Source organism: Notechis scutatus, chromosome 5, assembly GCF_049901735.1.
Source record: "Notechis scutatus isolate UNSWTSFEM ecotype Mainland chromosome 5, rNotScu1.2, whole genome shotgun sequence".
Lineage (NCBI taxonomy): Eukaryota > Metazoa > Chordata > Lepidosauria > Squamata > Elapidae > Notechis > Notechis scutatus.
This window is the reverse complement of record NC_142013.1, coordinates 103,776,455-103,801,034: the sequence shown is the minus strand read 5'-3', so window position 1 is coordinate 103,801,034 and position 24,580 is coordinate 103,776,455. Positions and strand designations below refer to the sequence as shown.

Sequence of the window (24,580 nt, the reverse complement as noted above, 5' to 3'; positions counted from 1 at the left end):
GGTATATAAGTCTTAAGTGCTATTCTCTCTTTCCTATCTCAAATGGCCACTATTAACTTCTACCCCAACCTTCCCCTCCATTGTAAACTCAAGCCCTTGGTGCATCTCATTGCCACCAGCCTTCCACCAGTTTCAGCCCCTCCTTAATCCCAGCACCATCCCATGACTAGGTTACCACTTGGGGTCACCAGTCTCCATGGATGGCGCTCCTTCCCACCCCTGCATCTCCAGATCTGTCTGGATCTCTTGGCTGAGGAGCAGAAGGAGCAAAGAGCAGGGAAGCCTCAGCTCATGTGACATCACTTCCTTCCTCTTCTGAATATCAGCACCTGGAGGTTCTCCAAGTAGGAAAAAGGCTTCTCATCACTTCAAGGGAAATACACAAAGCCACCAGGAGAACTTATTTCTGGAGGAGGGGATGGAAGTAGAGGAGATAAGGAAGGAGCCATGTGTCTCTGACTGCTTAATACCAGTTTCAACTGTTCCAGGCATCCTTACCATCACTGGTGCTGTGGTGTGAGAACATTGGAAGGACCATACAGGATTCCCACCCCCTTCTCTGATGCCTTGTTCTCCTCACCACAATTTCTCCTCTTTCTTGATCATGTCTGAGTGGGAGGACTTGGAGGGATGAGTTCCATCTACGATACAAAGTCAGAATTTGACATTGTGGTGGAGTATGTTTCAACAGTTTAAAAACATACAGCTTATTTCTTCCTTCACAATGTTTCGTTGCTCTTTAACCTATTTTCCAGGCAAGTTCTAGCTTTGATTGTTGGCAATTTTCAAACGCTAAACTGAAAAGCTCGATTAAATTCCAAAAGAATTTCATGGCAAGAACTCTTTGTGCCTTAATTTTCGTGTATCTGTCTGCCAATCCATATATCGGAAGCCATTGTCTTGTATGCATAATGATTATGTTGTTACGTATGCACTCTAGTATAATGTATGCACTAAAGTTTAATATAGACAGACAATATCTCCATATTATGCCCTTAATATATGGCGTCACATAACATTAACAGAAAATTCATTCACTTCTGCAAACTAATTGCTTCTCAAGCCAAAAATGTTTCAAAGCTAGCTAACTTCGTGTTAATAAAATAAATGTAAGAGTTTGGAATTTTCTGTGCATGTAAAATTGTGGGTATTTGTAACTTCTACAAGTGTTTTCCAAATTTAGCCTCTGAATCATTACTGACCTTGATTTTCATATGCCTCATTTACTGAATGGATTTTTTTCCCCTGAAAAATCCTTTACCACATCTACTTGTTTAGGACCTGTATTAGGAAGAGAAAATCACTATAATGATTGATTTATTAATTTGACATAGGAGATGTTCTTCAAATCTCTTTCCTCTATTAGTGCAGTCCTTGTACTTTTGAGAGCACTTTCAACGGTTTAGACAAGTCTACCTGTTTTTTTCCCTTCCAAATCATCTAACGGGGTTTTCTGCTGGCTGCGACTGGAAGCTACACTGCTGCATTTGCAGAAAGGGCTTTGAGGCTGCCATTTATCGCAGCCTCTCCCACACCACATGCACAAAAGTGTTTCCGTAAGCACTTTTTACACGCCGAACAGTAGAAGGAAGACTGGAGCAGGAAGTGAGATCAGCCCAAGTGTGTTAGAGTTTGCAGCAGAAATCCAAGTCCAGAAAACACACAGATGATTGATTCATCAGGATCATTAACTTCTTTATAAACATAATGAGTAAATGTACAATACCAGTAGTTTCTTCCAACGTGGAAAGGTTACAAGCAAACACAAACAGAAGCAGTTCCAGCTCCAGTTCAGAGCAGAGCTCAGTTCTTAGCAAGCAAGTTTCTCTTTCACTTTAGAGATGAGCACAGAACAGAGAGATAAACCAGGCCCAGATTCTCTCTTTAAGTTTCAGCCTTCAATTCAGCTCTCATTGGCTGACCTTGTTACTGAAGCTCCATTCCAGTTCATGAATATACTCTGACAAAGTGCTTGTGAAAATCCTCCACTGTTCAGACCTGTCTCTGCCAGCCGGCCTTTTCACTTGTCCATGGAAGTCTCCAGTTGGAGGCCTTCAGAAATGGGGAGGTCCACTCCCAGAATTCCCAATGCTGACCACGCTCGAAGGGTGAAAGGTGCCCTGATGGGGAACAGTTGGTCTCCAGCTTCCTTCATTGCCTTTCAGGGTTTCTTTACAATGGCATTAAAATCAGACTGCAATTAAAGTGAATTGATAGCAATGTTGCAATACTTGAGGGGCTGCCCCAAAGAAGAGGGGGCCAAGCTATTCTCCAAAGCACCAGAAGGCAGGACAAGAAGCAACGGATGGAAACTAGTCAAGGAGAAAAGCAACCTAGAACTAAGAAGAAATTTTCTGAAAGTGAGAATAATTAACCAGTGGAATGGCTTGCCTTCAGAAGTTGTGGGTGCTACAACACTGGAAGTTTTTAAGAGATTGGACAAGATTTGTCTGAAGTTTGTAGATAGTCTCCTGCTTAAATGGACTAGGTCACCTCAAGGTCCTTCCTGACTGTGTTATTCTATGTGCTCTGTGTAATGCGGCTGAATTTTATTGATACCAGTTAGGTTGTGGATTTTTAATTTAACCCTTAAATGTGTTTTTTTTTTTAATTTCTACATGTACTTGGAAAAGCTAAAACTGAAAAAAAGGGTGTATGTAGGTCCATGGATTTTTCAAAGGAATTAAGACACTCCAGATTTGTGCACTGTATGTCTGAACCCTTGAACTGCCAAAAGCCAATCTTTCTGGCTTTTTACATTGACGCCATAATTAATTGCCAAACAAACGAAAGCAGCCCCAAGAAATTGGAACTGATTTGGGTCAACTTGACCTCAATCCTAGATGTGTGCTCTTTAGCACAGGAGTGGCAGGTCATGCTTTATATATTCTTATATAATTTACATTGATAGATGAGGGAGCCTTCGTGCATGATAGGTCTTGCCCTTACCTCTTTCCTTGGGTTTTCCGGGCTGCTGCAGATGGAGAAGTTCAGAGTTGACAGTCTTTCCCTGTGTCCCTTCCACCTCCCTGGGGGCTTCTGTTCCCTGGTTCTTCGCCAGCCTCAGGAGAGAAAATTTCAGGTTTTTTTGTACAGCTCCTTCTTCTCCTTCAGCAGCTGATGATTGCAGCAGCCCAGAAAGATGGAGAAGTAGTACCTAGGCCAAGAGAATCTTCTGTTTGGATCTTAAGAGCTGGGAAAGCAGGAGCAACTTTTTGGGGAAGCTCTGGGATGGCAGTTTACCAGCTGTCTGCAAGGAATATAAACCCTTCCATTCCCTACTATACTGTCAGAGCTGAAGAAACTTCTTGGGTGAGAACCAAAACATCTTCAAAAGGAAAAACAAGGAGGTCTAGTTGCCTCCTGAGAGGGAGGGGGAATAACACATTTGGGACAACCATGATCTGGATGACTGAGAATCTCTACAGATTCTGGGATGGACAGTCTTGGTTTTATTGACACTACCTCCATCTGGGGTAGTTGAGATTCCCTGGGGGCAGACCAGACCAGCTCAAGAGTTGGAACAGCAAAAAACGATGTGTGGTGTGCACAAAAATACGAATTAAATCATCTTTGAAGCTTTATCTTCTGCCTCTGCTTCTAAACCCTTGGCTACCTTCTGGCCTTCTGCCCATAAGAGTTGTTCCATTGTTAAACTCACCTGGCTGTGCAGGAAATCATCCCTTGGCCCCAATGACTTGGCAGATTCCTTCTATTTTGTTTGCCCAGAACGGATTACAATTCAGTTTAAATACATCTACATATGACATGCAAGAGATCTGTCTGTCTGTCTGCCTTCGACAACTCTCTGGGCAAATATTTCCTCTTCATTAAGCTCTTCTCCAATCTAACCAGCTTTTTCCAAAGGCTAAATAATCTGCCTAAGCATTTCTGTTCTTCTTAATTCTATCCCACTTTGTTTGAATCTTTCTTAAACTGCGGTGATCAGAACCAATATCGGACTAAAGATAAAGTCAACCAGTACAAACAAGTTGGCATTGTGGCTTCCCCTGTTTTGGAACATGTACCCCTGGATGCGTCCAGAAGCTGTTTCACAAGTGCTCTTGCCAGGTCAGGCATCCAGAGTCTGTCCTTAAATTCTGTGTATACCGTCTTGCGTTGATTTCTGTTATTCTCATTCCAATTTGTCCACTTTTATCAGGATCATTTTGACTTTTATTTCTGTCTTCTGTTTGCTACTGGGCCATATTCACCAGTAATCTGCAGATTGGATAAGTATTCTGTCTACTTCCTCGTGCAAATGATGAATGCAAATCATGGAGAGAATTTAACCTTGTGGCACCCAACATATTAATTTATTCCTGCCATGTAAGACTTCATTGAGAAATATGACCAGAGTACAATCTTCAGGGCAGTTGGGTCTTAACTGAGTATCATGGGACACTGTATAAATTATGTACATTTTCAGCATTTTTATATTTTTTATGTTTTCAGAAGTCAGTCAGCCAATCGGAAAAAGAAAAAAATAAATTTGTTTTTGAAAAATCCATGTTATATTCAGGGTGCTTGGAGAGCAGTAGCTTTCTGATCTACTCTAGAATCTTCCCATGATGGATGGTTGGTCTGTAATACCCTGATCTTTATTTTTCCTCTTTTGGAAGACAGATGCAGAAATTGTTCTGTTCTCCAAAGTTTCTCAAACAAAATGCCTAGTAGTTAGGCCATCTCTCAAATCCCTTAAGTCATTGAGGATGGAGATTAGATCACATGAGATTTTGCACTGATATTACCTAGAAACCAAGAAAGCCACCAAGAGAGCACCAAGGACCCCACGATTTTGAACTAATTTAGATAGAGATATTCCTTGACTATATGTTTATCAGTCTGTAGTTTCACCCAGCAATCTTGTCCTGTTATTCACTATTTCCCTTTCTGTCTTTAATTGATGAGTGTTTGGTAGATGGCCATCTTCCCTGTGTCTTTTATCTTCCTTTTCTTTTAAACATTTTCAAAGAAGCCCTTTTTGTGTATCTTTTGGTGTTTTCCACCAAACACAGCTCATCTTCAGCCTTTTCCTATTTGTTTTTATTTTTTATAGTATAAAATACAAAAAAAGAAGAAAAGAAAATAGGAAATTAAAGGAAGGGAAGGGAAAAAGGGGGTGTGAAATACAAGTGGGAAGAGAAAAAGAAAGAAAAGGAGGCAACTCTTCCCAGCACAGTACAAGATAAACACACTCCAGCCTCAATTTGTTTTCTTTTACATATTAAAACATAACTGGCCATTTCTATAACACCAAACCTTTCTAATCAAACAAAACCAAGATCAAAGTTTCATTTTTTTTCCTTCACCATCACAAATTCCAGAGGTGATCTCCAAATAAGAACATATTTTCCTCTTTAAATAAAGTATTCAATTTAACCATCCCTGCTTTTATCTTCTTTACTATGGAAACAGTACGTCTTTCTCTTTGCACCTACCCTGTTTCTCCAACAATACGGCCTCCCCAATAGGAAGTCCCAGCATGTTTTATAGGCATGAAATGAAATTAAGCCCCTCCCCAAATTAAGGCCTATATTAAAACATGGGAAATGGGGGAATGGTGGGAGAGCTTGCCGTGAAGGAAGTACTTTTGTTGCACCCTGATATGGTGCTGCCTGCGTCGACCCCGATCCGAAGTGCCCCACCAACGCCGAGGTCAACATCCAAGCCATCGCCGCCCGCCCGCCCGAAGATGCGGGGGGTTGAATTAAGTCACCCCCGAAAAGACGGCCTAGCCATTTTTTCGGCCTCAAAAATAAGACCCAGCCTTATTATATGAGAAACACGGTAGTAGTCTTTGTGAACTGTCACCATTTTTATTTACAAAATTTATTCTATTCTTCCCAATTCTTCGGTCTTACTGAAATAAAAAAAAAGGGGGGGACACACATTTTTTTATCTTTCTTTCATCTTTCCCCTTCCCTTAAAACAGGGGTCCCCAACCACCGGTCCCCGGACCGGTACCGGTCCGTGGATCATTTTTTACCGGGCCGCAAAGCTTGGGAGCCGCCATCTTGTTTCAACAGCGCTTCCGGGTTTTCGGTTGCTTCCAGGTTTTTGGTTGGAAAGTGCTTCCGGTTTTTCAGTTGGAAAGCGGCGTTTGGGTGCTCGCGCCTTAGTTTCGTCGAAGGGAGGGGCGGCTTTGAATGAAGAGCCGTCCCGATGGCGGTGGAGTCTCACGTTACTCAGGTACCGGTCCGTGGAAGAATAAATAATCGTGAAACCAGTCCCTGGTTCGAAAAAGGTTGGGGGCCACTGCCTTAAAGTGCTAAACTTTCATCGCTCCAATTCCAGGCTGGCTGTTGATCCTCTCTACCTTGGGCAACTTCTCTGTCTTTCTTTCTACCTCCTGGATACACCATATTCTGCCTTCATGCAGTCCCTAAGCTTACTTGCATCTCTTCTTAAAAACAATTACAGTATTATGATTGGCTTTGGCTTGGACTGAACATTTATTTCTATGGAAAAGAAGAAAAGTTTGGAGAAAAGGCTTCTGAGGTAAATTAAGTAAGTTCCTCCCCTCCCTTCCCTTCCCTTCCCTCCCTCTTCTCTTTCTGTATGTGTGTCTCTGTGCTTAAGCAAGTCATTTTTTTGCATAGGTATTAAAACCTGTTTCAGGCCTGTGAAAACGAAATGCTTACTTCTTTTAAACGTCCAGCCAGGCCACAATGCAGTTATCTTTTTTTTTTTATTTGGTATGTTCCAGGTTTATGGTTACCATTAATGTGCTGTAAGGACAACCCCTATCCCAAGGCTATATATAATCTCCCTGCAGCCTTGGGATAGGGGTTGTCCTTACAGCACATCTACAGTATTTTGTACCACAAGTAAGCCTTAAGGGCCTATTCTCACCTGCAGCGAGCCACAATTACCCTATTAGGTGATTGGCAAGCCATTTAGGTTTTCTACTGTCTTGCTTTATCAGCATTCTTTCCTGTTCATTGTTTCCTATCTTGCAGAATGTTGGTTAGTGTTGAACATAAATGCTGTATAGAAAACAATAGAATTTTTTTTAATACCTGGAACCCTCAACAAATAGATTATTTCTTGCAGGCATTTTGTGGATGGGAAGTGACAGGTTTGAATAATTTCCCCAGTTCCTTCAAAATATCCCCCTTTCCCTCCCCAAAAAGCACCGGCACACATTTGCATTTATTGTATTCTATAAAATAAACACAACACTGAATATAATTCTGTTTTCAGGAAACTCAATTTGCATATGCTACAATCATAATCAGGGTTTATTGTAATGCAAATTTATAGAAAAGCATCGCAAGCACCTCACATTTTGATTTATAAGGGGAAAGCTCTATAAAATATGGGCAAATTTTGTTGTGTTGTTTGGCTTGCATGATTGAACTGGAAATTACATTATAAGAACGGCATTTTTGAAGAAAGCCAAGCTGCGTTTATTTAAGATGTCTTTTATCAAAAAAGGCTGGAAAGATCATCCAACTACTTGGATTTATTGATTGATTTGTTTAATGATTTGTTGATTACTGACTCTTTCAGTCCTATTGTCATAGGTATATTGTCCCTTGCCAGCAGGTCTGGTTTTTTCATTGGTAAAAGCATTTTGCCCTCTGGTAGTTTATCCTGATAAGCCTCCATTGCTTTAAGAAATTAGTTATATGTCTTTTGATTTAGTGTCTAACGACACTAAAAAATATTAAAGCACCCCATCAATTAAAATGTGCCTACTATGTGAACAGTCCAAGATTGTCTACTCTTTCTGAAAATGCTACAATAGGATCCCTGCTTTCAGCCTACAGAACAAGGCCCTTAATTTTGCTTATAAAATGCATAGTCCAAGGAGTGCTAAACTTCCAAAAATAATGCTGTAATAGGAAATTCTGAGGAGACCATACAAATAGGTAGGTAGGTAGGTAAGGAAGGATGGGGGGGCAGTTGAAGGGAGGGAGGGAGGGAGGAAGGAAGGAGAGAAAGGGGCAGTAGAACAGAGGGAGGGAGAAAAAAAGGAAGGGGCAGAGGGGCGGGAAGGCGGAAGGAAGGTCAAAGCCATTTTTACTGTTGAAGCTGTTTCATAATTCCATAAGTTGTGTTTCTTCTATATCTTAATTATTTTTTTCAGCTACATTGGGTTCTGAGGCTTGATCCCACTGGTGCATTGCTCCTCAAACTGAATGCACTCAATACATTTCTTCTTCTTCTTTTTTTCATTCCTGGGCTGACAATCTCTAAACTCAAATGGATTCCTGTGTTTTTAACCCAAACCAAACATTTTGTAACACAGAATAATCACAGGACAGCTGAAGAGTGTCATTTCTTCATAATCCCTCCAGGTTCTGCCTAAACTCTCTGCAACTGTCAATGGACCTTATTGAGGTGGTTGGTTGGATATCGTTCTGTTGTTTTTTGTGTCATCCTTTCCAAGAGGACAATTAAAGAACCTAGTGTTATGGCAGTCAGTGGCCCCTGGGAACCTTTTCAGACAGATGCCTCAGATAAGGGTCAGTCTGCAACCACCATCATCCCCACCTTGGATTCCTTGGCACTCCAGGAGGCAGATTTGATACTGGCTCTAGAGACATTGACTGAAAGCAAGAGTGGTTCGACCCCTTTAATTTGATTTGTAAGATGTATTAATTGCTGAAGATGTCAGATATGGCTATGGTAACACACACACCACAGTTCAATCATAGTTGGATGACTCCTGCTCTACTGGCCTCATGAATTGCTGTGGGAAAGCCTTTAGAAGGAAAAAGACTTCTGGCAGTTCTTTGGGAGCATGTCACCACTTGATGATTCAATTATTGCAATTGTTTCTTGAGCTTCTAATCTAGTGTCTTTCATTGCCCAGGTCAAAGTGCTGGCTTGGATCTTTAAACCTATGAACTGTTTGCAACTTATAGTAATAATGACTGAGAGGCAGTTTTCCTCCCAAGTGAACTTGTCAACCATAGCTATGTGAGCTACTTTTCAAATAAGAGAAGTTTTTTCCCCCCCATGGCTGTCTCTGGATATTTGAACTGACTTTCTTAGGCTGCCATATTTATTCTCTTCATACAAAACTACTTTATGGTTGTGGATCAGATCTTTCTCCTTCCTCTTTTATATCCTCTCTCTTTTTCTTCATGAAATGAAAAAGATAAGATTCCTAAGCCCAGCCTCAGAAATAATCAACCGACAAATCCTTTTTTTTAACTAAAGTTCTCAGTAAAACCCATTGCAGCATCTTATCAATAATATATCCTTCAAACCTGAGCAATAATGATTTCCTCATCACAAGATTTACACGAGGCCAGGCTTCAGCGAAGCCTGTTAGGATGTGGAGAATCTTACAACTTACTCATGCAGATTTTGCCCAGAAAGATGAGAGGTAATTAAGTAAACCTCCAGGCAAAATTAAAGGAGACAATAGATCTATCAAATTGCAGTGTTTATTTTAGGATTTAAATTTAGCATTTAACTTTTAAATTACAGAAAAAAGCTACTCATTCTTTTTGTGAATGAAACGAAAAGTTGTTAGTTATCAAGGGAGAATTTTTAAAAACAGTTTGAACTAGCTAAATTAAACTTAATTGAGAAGTTTGCTTGCTTGCTTGCTTGATTTTAGGACTTGAATTCAGTTTCTAAACCCATACAGATGTTTATTAACCTCAGAATTGGCTGATTGGGTCTTTATAGTGGAGATGGTGCTTTACTTTATATCAGGGATCTCCAACCTTGGCAACTTTTATGGACTTCAACTCCCAGCTGGCTGAGGAACTCTGGGAGTTGAAGTTTACGAGTCTTAAAGTTGTCAATGTTGGAGACCCCTGCTCTACCCAGTATTATTTCTGAGAGAAGATCTTTTTTTCATCTGAAGAACCTTCACCTTCTTTGTATGTGTGGTGTGTGCATGTCACCAGTAGGCTTGTTTTCTTTCTTCATTCATTTTATGTCCCAATCTGTCACCTTCACTGTGAGTAACAAGGTGCTAACGACAAACACCCAGTTCAACGGGTTCAGCTACATCACCCAACTCTTTATTAGAAGCAAAATCAACCCTTAGACATAGGCTCTACATTCTGAAAAAGTTTGGTGCAAGACTGGATGAGACCCTTGCTTCCATATTTTAATAAATAAAGAAAAAACCTAAAACAGAAAGGAAAGAAGAAGAAAAACCTTCCCTCTATCATCAGATTCTCGATATCTCTCATCATGCAAGACTCTACTGGTTTGCAAAGAAGCTGGGAAGTTTGCCCTGATTTTCCGATAGGCCATTGTTTTTGTCTCTGCCTTGGAGCTGGCTTCCCTCCAGGAGAGATAGGAGGGCCAAATAACATCTCTGTAACACAACTCTTTATGTGCATGAATTGCTTGAAGTTGTTTTGCAGAGCTGTTTGGTGGGGGTGGGGGGGGGGGGAGAGGAAAGGCGGGCAGTGTCACCACGTCTTTGATCAATAGAGGATTCAGCAAAATTGTTTTCATGACATATTTGGCTGGCAGGGAAGCATTGCTCGCATCCTAGTCCGAAAGGTATTTGGAAGGGTCTCCAATTTCCCTGGCTTACAAATAGTAGGTACGCTCGGACCGTGATGACGGTCTGTTAAGGACGAAGCATGTGCTTGGTGTAAAAGGCTCCCAAAGTTATTTCCATCCAGAAAATCCCGTCTATGCATTGCTTTGGCAACCTCTTTGCCGAGTTTACAACTTCCAGCAACATGTTGGTATCAGTTATGCAGCAACCCTCGTGGAAACAGCTGCTCTGCAGCCCAGAACCGTTTTGACATGTCGGTGCCCGTGGTTGGATTATGCAAATATAGCTGCAACATTAAACGGCGGCGGAGCAATGAGAAGGACGCACGCAGCGCTGAGCGCTGCAGGATTGGGAAGGCAGCCCAGGAGAATTTCTACAGAAATATTAATTTCATACTGCTATAGGAAAGCAAGAGAATTCGGATTGCCTTCCAAGCCTGGAACTGTTTCTAAACAGAAACAAGACGAAGAATTGTTGTTTCCTCCTTCTGGGACTTGTTCATTATTAAAACTGTAGCGTGATGCAAATCATGTGAAAGTCATATTGAAGTTTAAAAAAAAATAAAGTTATGTTCTTCATTAATATTTTGCTGCAACAGAGAGAGATATCTCGGCTTGCAGTCTTCAGACTTTTACAGTTAGTTTAGGCAACAGTACTAAAAATACCTCCTGGCCTCCCAGACTGATGTGGACCCTTATTAAGGAAAAAAAGGGGGGGGGATTGGTCATAATCCCCCACTAGAGTTCTTGCATCTTCAAGGGTTTGATTAACTTTATTTGAGAGGGAAGTTCTGGGAAAAAAGAACTTTTTTTTTCTCCTAGAGCTGGTATTGGAGACCCAAGGTACAAATTATTTTGCTTTTTCAAGGATGAAAATCCTTCCTTGAAAAACCTCCCAATCGCCAGCCGTCAACACACCAATCAGCCAATAGACAGGCACCACATAAAGACAATTCACAGAACAGCCAAAATCACGTAGAGAGAAATTCCCCGAAGATGGGCTCCAACATGAGTCTGAAAAGTCAGAAGAATAAATCTCCAGTCCCAGTGACCAACCCAAATTCGATCTCGAATCATTATCCCGGGACACATACGTTTGCCTTCATTCATGAACATCTTCCTCACTGTTTCCTTTTTCCTTTCATGATGAGGTGTCTTCAACTAAATAAATAAAGGGATCCGAAACAAGGAAGGTAGCACACTCTCATTGACCACAGTGCTTCTGGTTCACGTGAAGTGTTAATGCCACTTTATAATGCCTTGGTAAGGCCACAGTTATACTGCATACGCTGCATTCAGTTTTGGTTGCCGCGATGTAAAAAAGATATTGAGACTCTAGAAAGAGTGCAGAAAAAAGCATTAGGGGACTGGAGGCTAAAACATGGTTACTGGAATTGGGTATGTCTAGTTTGATTAAAAGAAGGACCAGGGGAGACATGATAGCAGTGTTCCAATATCTGAGGGGCTGCCACAGAGAGGAAGAAGGGGTCAAGCTATTTCCCAAGGCACCTGAAAGTCAGATAAGGAATAATAGATGGAAACTGATCAAGGAGAGATTCAGTCTGGAAATAAGGAGAAATTTTCTGACAGTGAGAGCAATCAACCCATGGAACAGAAGTTGCCCTCAGAAGTTGTGGGAGCTTCATTGCTGGAGGCTTTCAAGAGGCTGGAGTGCCATCCTTCAGAAATGGTGTAGAGCAGGGGTGTCCAACCTTGGCAACTTTAAGACTTGTGGACTTCAACTCCCAGAGTTCCTCAGCCAGCTTTGCTGGCTGAGGAACTCTGGGAGTTGAAGTCCACAAGTCTTAAAGTAGCCAAGGTTGGACACCCCTGGTGTAGAGTCTTCTGCTTGGGTGGGGGGGGGGGGTTGAACTAGATGATCGACAAGGTCCCTTCCAACTCTTTTATTCTATTGTTTGTGGTTACATGCCCAGATGTGACATCAGGAGGATGACTCTATTTCACATCCAGCGATTTGATCCTATGCTTTGCTTTCTTCAGGAACTAGCTGCGATGAAGCAGATGCTGCTTACTCTTTATGGTCAACCACAAGGGGACAGCTTGCCTCAGAAACAGAAAAAAACTTCACCGGAAAAATCTGTCACGAATCCATCGGTTCAGTTCCATTTGCCGCATGAGGATGGAAATACATTTGCACCCAAGCCAACCGTCTTCGTAAGTAGAGTAGTGTTTTCAGAGCCACACAGCTCTCCCAGATTGTTGGGGGGGAAATGCTGACATTTGTAAACCATTCAGAGAGAGCTGTAAAGCAGTATATTCTTCTAAAAGCTATTACCAACAGATAACAGATAATCAGAGTTAGAAGGGACCCCTTGTAGGTCATCTAGTCCAACCCCCTGCCCAAACAGGAGACCCTACACCATTTCTGACAAATGGCAGTCCAATCTCTTCTTGAAAGTCTCAAGTGATGGCGCTCCCACAACTTCCGAGGGCAACTTCTGTTCCATTGGTTGATTGTTCTCACTGTCAGAAAGTTTCTCCTTATTTCCAGGTTGAATCTCTCCTTGTTCAGTTTCCATCCATTATTCCTTGTCTGGCCTTAGGGTGCTTTTAAAAGTAGATTGACCCCCTCCTCTCTGTGGCAGCCCCTCAAATATTAGAACACTGCTTTCATGTCTCCCCTGGTCCTTCTCTTCACTAGACTGGCCATGCCCAATTCCTGTAACCATTCTTCATATGTTTTAGTCTCCAGTCCCCTAATCATCCTGGTTGGTCTCCTCTGCACTTTTTCTAGAGACTCAACGTCTTTTTTATAGTGTGGTGACCAAAACTGGATGCAGTACTCTAGGTGTGGTCTTACTAAGGCTTTGTAGAGTGGTATTAGTACCTCACTGGATCTTGATTGTATCCCTCTGTTGATACAACTTAGGATTGCATTAGCTTTTTTGGCTGCTGCTGCACACTGCTGGCTCATATTTAGCTGGTTGTGCACTAAGACTCCAAGATCCCTCTCACAGTTACTGCTATTGAGCCTGGTTTGACCCAGTCTATATGTGTACTTTTGGTTTTACTATTGCTATTGCTATTAAGGCAGGTACGGGGACCTAAAGGCAATGTCTCTATCTGGTTCTGAGCAAGGCCCTCATTACTGGGCATAGCTCTTGGGCTCTTTCCAAAGGCGATGAGACAGAATCATAATCACACAAGTATATTCAAATGTGCTATATTTGCATAATGGATACTGGGACAGATCTGGGGTTTCCTTTCCAGGATGGTTTGCCTCCGTTGTGTTGATGCTGCAGTTTGGATGACATGGTTGTGAGCAGAGGGTCATGTCCCCACAGAAAGGTGGCAAAGAGGGAGCCTGTTGCTTGGCCTGGCTCGGTGTTCATGTCTTGTCTTTTCTTCTCCTAGACAAAGGAGGCTCCAGCACAAGGCCGAAAGAAGGGGAAACCAACCAAAGCACCCTAAAGTTTTATTCCAGGGAAGGATAATCCCAATCATGTTCCAAGACTTCTTAATTAACCCCCTCTATTTTCCTAACTGCATTGTAACTCCCTTTGCTTTTAATATCATTGTGGCTCCAAAGAGACCCATTCTGATCTTTTAGGATTTGTGCCACTGGTCTACACACTTAAATGCTGCTAATAAAAACATTGGACGGTATTAAGCGTGAGATGGGTGTTTATTGCAAAATTCGTTCTGAAGTACCAACACTGAAGCTTCTCTCTGTTGTAAGAAATGCAAAGAACAATCACTAGCACATTTGAATACCTCTCATAAACATTTTTAATAGCTGTAAGGTGGCAAAGGTTCCTCTCACACATACGTGCTAGTTGTTTCCGGCTTTAGGGGGTGGTGCTCATTTCCATTACAAAGCCGAAGAGCCAGTGGTGTCTGAAGACCTCTCCGTGGTCATGTGGCCGACTGTTACCTTCCCACCAAAGTGGTCCCTATTTTTCTACTGGCATTTTTACATGCTTTCAAACTGCTAGGTTGGCAGAAGCTGGGACAAGTAACGGGAGCTCACTCCGTGACGTGGCGTTAGAGATTTGAACTGCCGACCTTTCGATCGACAAGCTCAGCGTCTTAGCCACTGAGCCACCATGTCTCTATAGCGGAGCTGTAAGTAAAAACTCCATAGGAACAGCAGAGATTTCATTCAGACAGCCATCAACCATGGCTGATGCCCCGCAACCTCAGTTAGATCAGGTCATCTTCTCCAGTCCAGAGAACTGAGAATCTGAATCAAATTCAAAGAATTATAACCTTAAACCTGAAGAAAATAGTAAGCAACAATGGAACTTCCAGAACTAAACAAAATCACCAACGTTATTTTTAATCCTTTAAAGGTCAGTGAGATGACAGGATCTAAAGCAGGGGCCTTCAAACTTGGCAAGTTTAAGACTGGTGGACTTCAACTCCCAGAATTCCTGAGCTAACACGACTGGAGGAGGAATTCTGGGAGTTGAAGTCCACAAGTCTTAAACCTGTCAAGTTTGAAGACCCCTGGCTATAAGACAAGTGTTCCTTGCAATCAAAACAAAAATGTCATATGGATACACTGAAAATGGTCACACCTTCTATTGTGATTGTGTTTTTCACAAGGATGGGCTTTACAACCTGTGATCCCATCAGTATCCCCTTTGTTCTCCAGCACAAGATATCCGTTCCTGATTTCAGGGTTACCTGGGAAGAAAGGAATAACAGCATTAGGACTCCAGACTTTATAACAGGATACCAGATTCACTTTAACGCAAACTTAAGCATAGCACAGACGGGGTGTAAGAAAGAAGTCAATCAATCAATCAATCACAGTAGAGCTGGAAGGGACCTTGGAGGTCTTCTAATCCAACCCCCTGCTCAAACAGGAGACCCTAAAGGAACAATAAATTGAGGATTTAAGATGAAAAAGTCTCAGGAAAGATAAAACAGGCAGACTGGGCATAGAGAATGGCTGGGCTAGGGTGAGGAAGCTTTCTGTCTCATTTAATGACTTCTATTATTTTATCAATATATAAAATACAAAGAAAAATAAATACAGGAAATTAAGGAAAGGGAAAAGAGGGGGGGGAAATATGAGGTACAAGAAAGAAAAAAAGGGTTTACTTCCGATTCTTTTTAGCACGGTTCAAGATGATAACATTCCAGCCTCAACTTTTTACTTTTACACATTAGTATATAATTAGCCATTTCTATAGCAACAGATCTAATCTGCAAAACCAAAGCCAAGGTTTCGAGCGTTTTTTTTTTTATCACAAGCATAAAATCCAGAAGTGATATCCAAATAAAAAAAAGATAATTAAATATATTCTCCTCTTTGAATAAAACAATCAATTTATCTTCCTTGCTGTGGAAATATGTGTTTTATTTGCACTTAATAATCTTTATAAACTATCACCATTCATATTAACAAAACTCACTGTATTCTTTCAGATTCTTTAACCTTAAAGGGAAAAATAATTCTTTTTTTTTATCCACTTTAAAACACGAAACCTTTCTTCAAAAAACTTTCTAAAATCAAAGCTTTCTAACACATCTCTTTTTAATTTCCTCTTAACATGCATACTTTAAAGTTACACTATTAAATTTAGATCGCTCCCTCCAAGTTACACTCATAGGTTTTTGTTTTTTGGTATACATCCTTTTTAAAACTCTAAAAATTTCTTTAAACTAATGGGTACAAGCCTGCTGCATCTGATGGAGACCAAGAAAAACCGGCAACATTTGCATCAGGTAATTTGGCCTTGATCCTGGGAATCTTTGATGCTGCTGACAAGATACCAATTAAGGAGATTTATTGTGGTTGAATTTTGATAGGGCTGTTTTACATTGTACTGCAAATTAGATTCTATTTCAGTTCCACAGTTTTTGCACCCCTGTCCCTATTAACATAATTTTCCTCTTTGTAACATACTCCAGACCCCTGACAAACCCAGCTCCACTGTTGTGAATTGAGTCCTCTGATTAACTGGAAAATAACAAGGGCTTTAACGGACAATATTCTGCTTTTATATTGTGGTGCCTAGCATACACAACTCAAGTCAGTGGAAAGCTGAGGTCACTTAAATATTAGTTACAGGTGAATTACAGAATTGCATTTATCAAGATTCTCCTTCTTTGAGGGCATCTGATCCATTTCTCAGTTGGCCAAAATACAGGTGTAGTCCTCAATGACCACAATTGACCCCCAAATTTCCAAATGGCTAAGCAAGACAATTGTTAAGTGGATTTTGCCTCATTTTATGACCTTTCTTGCCACACTTGTTAAGTGAATCACTGCAGTTGTTAAGTTCGTGACAAGGTTGTTAAAATATATCTGGCTCCCCGTTGACCTTGCTTGCCAGAAGGTCGCCAAAATGTGATCACATGACCTCAGGACATGGCAACTGTCATAAATAAGTTTCTGTTGCCAAGTGTCCGAATTTTGATTAGGTGACCATGGAGATGCTGCAACAGTTATAAATGTGAATAAACGGTCACTTGTTTCAGTGCCATTGTAACTTTCAACAGTCACTAAATGAATGGTTGTAAATCAAGGACTACCTTGATAGGACTTTGAGGATCAATCATAAATTTATCTTCTCTAATGTTGTAATCCTTCACACACACAACACACACAAACACAATTATGCATTCAGGACAGCTTTAAGACAGGGGTCTTCAAACTTGACAGCTTTAAGACTTGTGGACTTCAACTCCCAGAATTCCTCCTCCGGTCATGTTAGCTCAAGAATTCTGGGAGTTGAAGTCCACAAGTCTTAAAGCTGTCAAGTTTGAAGACAGCTTCAAACTTGGAGGGGGAGGGAAATAGAAGATGAACTCTATCAGCACTGATATTTGTGGTGTTCAAGAGAGCTAGAAGTGGAGGAGGAAACTTGAGAAATTTTTTTAATTGATTTTTTACAAAATGGTTGTCAGGCCAAGCTGAAGGACTATTCTGGCTAATTTGTGGTTTAATATTCTTCATACATGTCACAGATATTGGGGTTGGAATTTTTCTTCTTTGTAACAATTTGAAGTTTCACTTAGCGTCCCAGGAAGTGAAATAAGCCATGTTGTAATCCAAACACCCTTTCTATTTGCTCCCCTACACAAATCTGCAGCAAAACTATTATATATATTTTTTCAACCAGAGTTTTCTTCATCCTGATGTGCTGGCCAACAATATGAACTTTAAACTACAACTTGTTTCATCCCCAGTCAATTTGCTCAATATTTAACAGATAACAGATAATCAGAGTTGGAAGGGACCTTGTAGGTCATCTAGTCCACACACCCCGCCCAAGCGGGAGACCCTACACCATTTCTGACAAATGGCAGTCCAATCTCTTCTTGAAAGTCTCAAATGATGGTGCTCCCAAAACTTCCGAGGGCAAGCTGTTCCATTGGTTGATTGTTCTCACTGTCAGAAAGCTTCTCCTTATTTCCAGGTTAAATCTGTCCTTGTTCAGTTTCCATCCATTATTGTCTGGCCTACAGGCGCTTTAGAAAATAGCTTGACCCCTTCCTCCCTGTGGCAGCCCCTCAAATATTGGAAGACTTATTGTAAGGCACTAGATTTGGGAGTGGGGGAGACCACCCCTTCCACTTGCTGAAAACCATGGTATTTAGAGACAAAGAAAAAAAATTTTCCAGCCATCAAAGGATGTAGATAGTATTTTGTAGACCCTGACAATTCATTAACGACTGGCTATAGCAAGGGTCTTCCAACTTGACAAGTTTAAGACTTGTGAATTTCAACTCCCAGAATTCCTAAGCTAACACGACTGGGGGAGGAATTCTGGGAGTTGAAGTCCACAATTTTTAAAGCTGTCAAATTTGAAGTCCCCTGGGCTATAGCCTCCTTCCAATAATTAATCAAACAAGTTGATGGTAAAATCGAAAGCAATGGGGAATGAGGAGGCCCTTCGATATGAAAATATTTCTAAGTTTCTTTTTTCCATGGTTAGATCTTCTTTCAAGTTCACTCTTTGCAATAAGAAAGTCGTACACGCGTTTGCTAAAGGGATAACCAATTTCTCTTGGGTGAAGGGCAGAGAGAAAGCCTATCCGGGCTAGAGAGTCAACTCGGGGTCGTTCAACTTTCGGTCAGCTCCAAGAACACTTCTCAGTACAGCCCAGCTGCAGCTTGCCTTCCAGGTGTATTAGTTGACCCTACCAAGCTGTGGATTCTGGGGGATGTAATCCTGACCCATCTAAGCAGGCTCCAGACCAGACTTAGCCAATTCTTTTTGATCATTTTCAAAGGCATCCCAAGACCTTCAGGACCTCAGGCAGATCCAAGTGGCATTTTCCCACCATCAGAACTGGAGCACAATCAACTAGACAACTCTCGGCAGGATAAGCATGCATAGAATGGAATGTTGGGCAAGAGAGGCCAACCATTTGCATGAGAGATTCCCCCCCCCACCCTAAAATGGTCTATTCAACTCTCTGCATTGACTGGCACCCAGCCATCTCTCACGTAAAGTCATCTCTAATGGGACGCATTTTGTCTGCTTTTTCTCTTCTACAGTTGCCTGCAGATGAGATCATTCTTAAGAATGGAGAAAATGACTGGGATTTAAATGTCCTGGGACCTTTGCTTCTCTTGATATAACATTTTTCAGGGTTGACTTTGAACCTTCGCTTTGATGCAAATGAAAATCTAAACAGGTGCTCCAAAATCCCTTTTGAGCCTTTGAGGGTAAGATGAATGTGATCCAGATGAATATAATTCTAAAGAAACGTTAAGATGGGCCCATTTTCATTTCCTAACTTCATGCTGCAAGACATCAGTGGCAAATATTTAGTGTACAATGCACATAACAAGTTTTGATCCTTGAAATGCTCACATTGGGAGAAAACCCTCACTCAAAAGTTGCCTCTAAACTTACCTTTCGGGAACCGTTTTGCTGGCTGCCATATTATTACTTCCAGTTCACTTCAGTCAGTTGAAACAAATAGATAACATTAATGATTGACTGATTTTTCAAGACCAACACATTTGAATGTTTCTATCCTACTAATCTAAAGAAAGGGTCGTTCTGAACAATGAAATCATCTCCTAATCGTCTTTAAATGCAATTGATAACAGAACAACAAAAGCTCAGCAGATTTGAATTTGGAATGGCTGATTACAAGCACAAACCAGCACAGGAAGTTTGCTGCATATCAGATGGTTTGGTCGATGTTTCCTAATAGTTGGTTGCAAATGCCTTCTTTGGAACACAAGTGAAATGAAATGTGAATTTCTCTATTAGGACTGTTATTGTGACACTGAAGTTCCCAGCAGTCAAACCTGAAGGATTTATATCCATGGGTAGATAAAATCTGAAGCTGATTTTTTCTTTTCTTACACAGTTATGTCAGGATTTCTAAATTCCTCAAGAGTTTTCTTCCCAATAGGTAAGCTATCCCGTTCTGAAAAGCAGAAGAATGTGTCAATAATGAGACAATGGCATCAGATCTCTCCAGATTAAATCACACAATTCTGTTAGCATTTAAGGTTCTCCAGCACCTTTCTTGACTTCCCTATTCCCCTGGGAACAAAGGAGATGACCAAACACTGTTGAGAGCCCTCATCTCCCTCCCAGCTCATGTTCTTGGCTGTATTGTGTTGAGCAGCCATTTGCATAACCTTCATCTGCTCAGCAAATTTACATTGTAAAGCTGTATGTTGATCAGTGTCTCTCTATATAGCAAAACTGTCGGAATCATCAAAGCTCAGCCTCAGAAAGGTACTGATAATGCATACCTGAGTCACAGCTCATTACGATCCTTCCAAATTTTTAAGAGGGACAAATCCTTATTTGGCAAAAAGAAAGTGAAAGGGGTCTTTCTTGCAAAATGGGTAAAGCCAGATCCTTATTTGGAACATAGGGACAATCTACAAAGCAATGCAGTGTGTGATAGATGTATGGTGTTTCTCACTGTTTCTGAGAGAATCCCAGCAAACTTGTAGATTAGAACAAACACAATCTCCCAGTGCTCTTCAGAGGTTGTTCATTGAAAAACATTTGCAAGCCACCTTTAAGGGAAATACACTGAAGGAGCGCCCACAAAAGAAATAGAATATTTATAGAATTAGCATAAACCCAACGCTAAGGCCATTAAAAATAATCTCTCAAACATTAAAACTCATTTGGGAAGAAAGGATAGGATTGGAAATAAAGCTATGGGTTATGCCATTAGCCACACAATCAGAAAACTGCAAGGCTAATTATTAACATGCTCTTAGTTCTAAGATCATATTGCCACTTAGAGTTGTAAATCTTCTCATCTCAGGGGTTGATGCCATTGTAGATATGCAAAATATGGGACTGAGAGGTGCTGATGAAGTCTGCTTCAGTGCCTTCATTTTTAATGTCAATAGAAGATGAAAACTCTCCACCCCCACAAGTTATCACTCATAATGCCCCAGATAATGTCATTTTACAAAAAAAAAAAAAAAACCTTCCCTTAAAAATTAATCTTCCTATCCTCTAGGGAGGAAAGGAATGGAACATCAGAACACAGAAACCAGAGTCTGAGGCATTGGTTGAGTTAAGGCAAGAGAGTTGGGTTCCTCAAGCAGGAGAAAACTCTGACTTTATTCCAGAAGAACATAGTTAAAATTTGCTGAGGCACATCTGCTGGTTTTTTTTCTGTATTCCATCAAGATCTGTTAAGATGGCTTTAAACATCTCAAACCCTAACAGTCTCTAAGTTTGTAGAAGACATTGTAATTCTCAGCTGAAATAATACAGTTCTTGAAATCCTCTAGTACTTGTTCTATGTGAATAGACGGTTTGTGTATTTGCAGTGTGCCATTGCATAGCTCCTCAATCTCTTCTTGGTTTGGCTAAACCAGTGGATTTTTTTTTTAAAAAAAATAGTAGAATTCCCTTATCACAAAATCCTTTTGAAAGCATCAATAGCCCCACCAAATTTCTAATGCAAGCCACTATCCTGGATAGGGAGCCATAGTACCCAACACAGAAGTAGTCTCAAAATCAGATGAGCTTGGAGAATCCATTTCTTGGATCTTTAGCCCCGCCTTTCTCGGATCTTTTCCCTTATGAAAAAAAAAAAAAAACAAACAAAAAAAAAAAGATCAGATAAAGACAGTTTAAAATCTTGTTTCCCAAAAGAAACCATCTGTCTGCTGAACTACCAATTTTGGCACTTATGACCAAAATCAAATGTTCCAAATAGCACTGAAGGCCAGCACAGCTGAAGAGGCTCCGATTAAAAATGCGTTTAAAACTCATTTTAGGTGTGAACAAATCAAACACTATATATTTTCTCCATGATTACCAGATCAGCAAAGGAGATGTCCAGGACAGTGTCTGTGACCATATTTCATGGAAGAGCTTTTTATTTATCCTTGTATCCAGCTATCCAACATCTGAAATTCTTCAGAGCTGCAGCTATAACCAGTTCTCCCTCCCAAATCCTACCATCAGCCCCTTGCTAAACATGCACTTGTTTTCTCAAATGTACCCTGAACAGTAAACTATGTCATGTAATTAAGAGTTAAAGGAACCAAACATCCCATCAAGCAGCTGGCAAAGATCTCGCGCCAAGATTATTAGAATCAATGCTTTGCCTTTCAAAAGGCCACCTCTAGGCATAACTATATTAAATGCAAAACGGATCAGAACATCAGAAAAACAGCCAAGATCATCTACTGATTTCCAGCAGCAGAAGAAACCAACCCATTAGACTTGGCAACTACACATATGTCTGACAATGGAGTATCAGAAGAGGATTGGCCATACTGTAGATAGGAATCCACCACAAAAAAAGACCCTTCAAACTTCTATCCATCCTCCAAAGAACAGCACCGTTGTACGTGATTATGATGATTTAATAATGGCTTGCTGACAAACCACAGTGGCCCAAGCTTAGAACATTTCCAACCCTTTGTGGTTCAAAAGATGAGAAAATGAATCCCAAAAATGTATTTCTTTTTTTTTTTTACTTGGACCAAAGATGACACTGTTTAGGAGAAGGAAATAAGGGCCTGCTTGAAGGAACAGGCAACCCCTGCCACTAGGTGAGTAGCAGCGATGATTTTAGCAAATTGTTTTTTTAAAAAGAGAGACAGAATTATCAAACATCCACTCCCTGTTTTGATAACTTCGTGCCTGTAGAGAAACAAGCTTGTTGGAGAAGCTCAAGAATTCCCTCCCCCTGCCCTTGTTTCTCCTTATCCACAAAGCAATATTCCTTTCTGAGCCAAGCTTTTATTTTCTTTCTGTTCAGTTGCTGCTACAGCCTGTGGATTTCAGCATTATTTAGGCCATTCCTTGTGAGAAAGAAGCTATTAAAAACACAAACCCACAGGGAGCCATTTATTTTCCAGCAACTGGTGGTAACTGCTGCATGGTTTGGTGGATTAAGGTGAATCCTTCTGGTATTCTGTGGAATATCTAAAGACACAAAGCCTTGGGAAGTCTCGCCTTGTGAGCATCCATCTTACAGCAATGATTGAGACAGAATTTGGAGGAAAGAAGACCTCACTATTGGTATATCTGAGGGGGACTAAAAATGCCCCTCAGTTCTGAGTTGAAAACTGAGTGAAGGCAATGTCAGGATGACAGCACAACCAAAGGAAAATTGGTTTCTGGGCATGTTTATGTTGTGCCCATGCGTAGCACTGTTCCTATATTTGTTGGGCTGCCCCAAAGGAGAGGGAGTCAAGCTATTCTCCAAAGCACCAGAGGGCAGGAGAAGAAATATGGATGGAAACTAATCAAGGAGAGAAGCAACCTAGAACTAAGGAGAAAGTTCCCAACAGTGAGAACAATTGTGTGTGAGAACAAGTTTGTCTTCAGAAGTTGTGGGAGCTCCATCACTGGAGGCTTTTAAGAAGAGACTGGACAGCCACCTGTCTGAAATGATGTAGGGTACCTTGCTTGAGCAGGGGGTTGGACTAGAAGATCTTCAAAGTCCCTTTCATCTCTCTTATTCTGTTATTCTGAGAGAAAAAGCACAGGAGTGTCATCCCAGCATAACTTCATTTGAATGCAGATCCAGAAATGTGGGGCTGCAGTATCATTTCTTCTTCGGGATTACCTACAAAGACGTAAAGACATTGTGAGCCAAGGCCCTAAATCACTTTAGAAGACTGGATGCATTTTTTAAAAATCCCTGTGGGTGAATCATATTCAGTTGCAAATTGCCGTTAATATAGTTTTTTCATGAGATGTGGGTACATTTGATGAGTTCTGAAGTTATTGCTAAAGCCACAACAGCTGTTCTTCTTGCCTCTATCATGAGCAGAAAATCAGCAGAGGGAAGAAAGTGGAATGTGCAGATAGTCCTTGAGTTGTGATGACAATTGAGACCCCAAATCTATGTTGCTAAGTGAGACATTAAGTGACTTTGGCCCCACTTTGTGACTTTTTTCGCCACAGTTTTAAGCGAATCACTGCAGTTCTTAAATTAGTAACATGGTTTGTTAAGTGAATCTGGGTTTCTCCATTGACTTTGCCGGTCAAAAGGTCCCAAAAGGGGATCATATGACACACACTCCCCGGACACTGCAACCGTCATACATGTGAGTCACTTGTCAAGCATCGAAATGTAAAATCATGTGACCATGGGGAGGCTGCAACAGTCGTAAGTCTGAAAAACGGTCACGTCACTTTTTCAGTGCCGTGGTAACTTCAAACGGTCATTAAATGAATCATTGTCGAGGTCTACCTGTACTGACATTGACCAGATTAGAAAATAAAATAAAATATAAAATAACATATCTATCTATCTATCTATCTATCTATCTATCTATCTATCTATCATCTATCTATCTAAAAGCGAAATACCACTCATGCATCATCACAAAATCTCCAGAACCGTAAAGCCTACAAACTTGAAATTTGGCACGTATGTTCCTCTTGGCTTCTAGGTGCTCGCTAACAAAGGATTTTTCAAAATGACCATCAGAGCATTAGTATTTCATGTATTATTATTATTAACACGCTCTGATGCTAAAGAGTTCTACTCCCCCTCCCCATCTGAAAAGAAATCTCTTCCAAATGTTAAACACAATCAGAGGAGTTTCAATTTCAGTTTTAGTTTCACAGCATGAAGCAGCTTTAGTACAGAACAGTTGAGCTAAGCCACACCCAGGCTCCTTGCTGTCTCCTTGCTCACACAGCAAATA

At 40.9% G+C, this 24,580-nt stretch overlaps 1 protein-coding gene and 1 long non-coding RNA gene across 5 annotated transcripts in view; one reads left to right on the top strand and one right to left on the bottom strand.

Moving 5' to 3' along the window:
• The window catches only part of PIBF1 (progesterone immunomodulatory binding factor 1), a 106,624-nt gene extending 92,512 nt beyond the window's left edge, over positions 1 to 14,112 (top strand). For 3 of the 4 annotated variants that reach the window (XM_026673480.2, XM_087967422.1, XM_087967424.1), the window contains 2 exons: positions 12,487 to 12,660; positions 13,861 to 14,112. In XM_026673480.2, coding sequence (XP_026529265.1) covers positions 12,487 to 12,660; positions 13,861 to 13,917 — 231 coding nt within the window. In that variant the 3' untranslated portion in view covers positions 13,918 to 14,112. Of the gene's footprint in view, positions 1 to 6,297; positions 6,437 to 12,486; positions 12,661 to 13,860 lie in introns of those variants that run through there. The other variant, XM_087967423.1, reaches the window with a different exon arrangement.
• Positions 14,113 to 14,115: 3 nt separating this feature from the next.
• On the bottom strand, positions 14,116 to 23,490 carry LOC148130603 (uncharacterized). The gene is made up of 3 exons (XR_015749936.1): positions 23,303 to 23,490; positions 19,326 to 19,851; positions 14,116 to 15,135 (listed from the first exon to the last, which is right to left on the bottom strand). It is a non-coding gene; the product is annotated as an uncharacterized LOC148130603 (long non-coding RNA).
• Between the last annotated feature and the right edge of the window lie 1,090 nt (positions 23,491 to 24,580).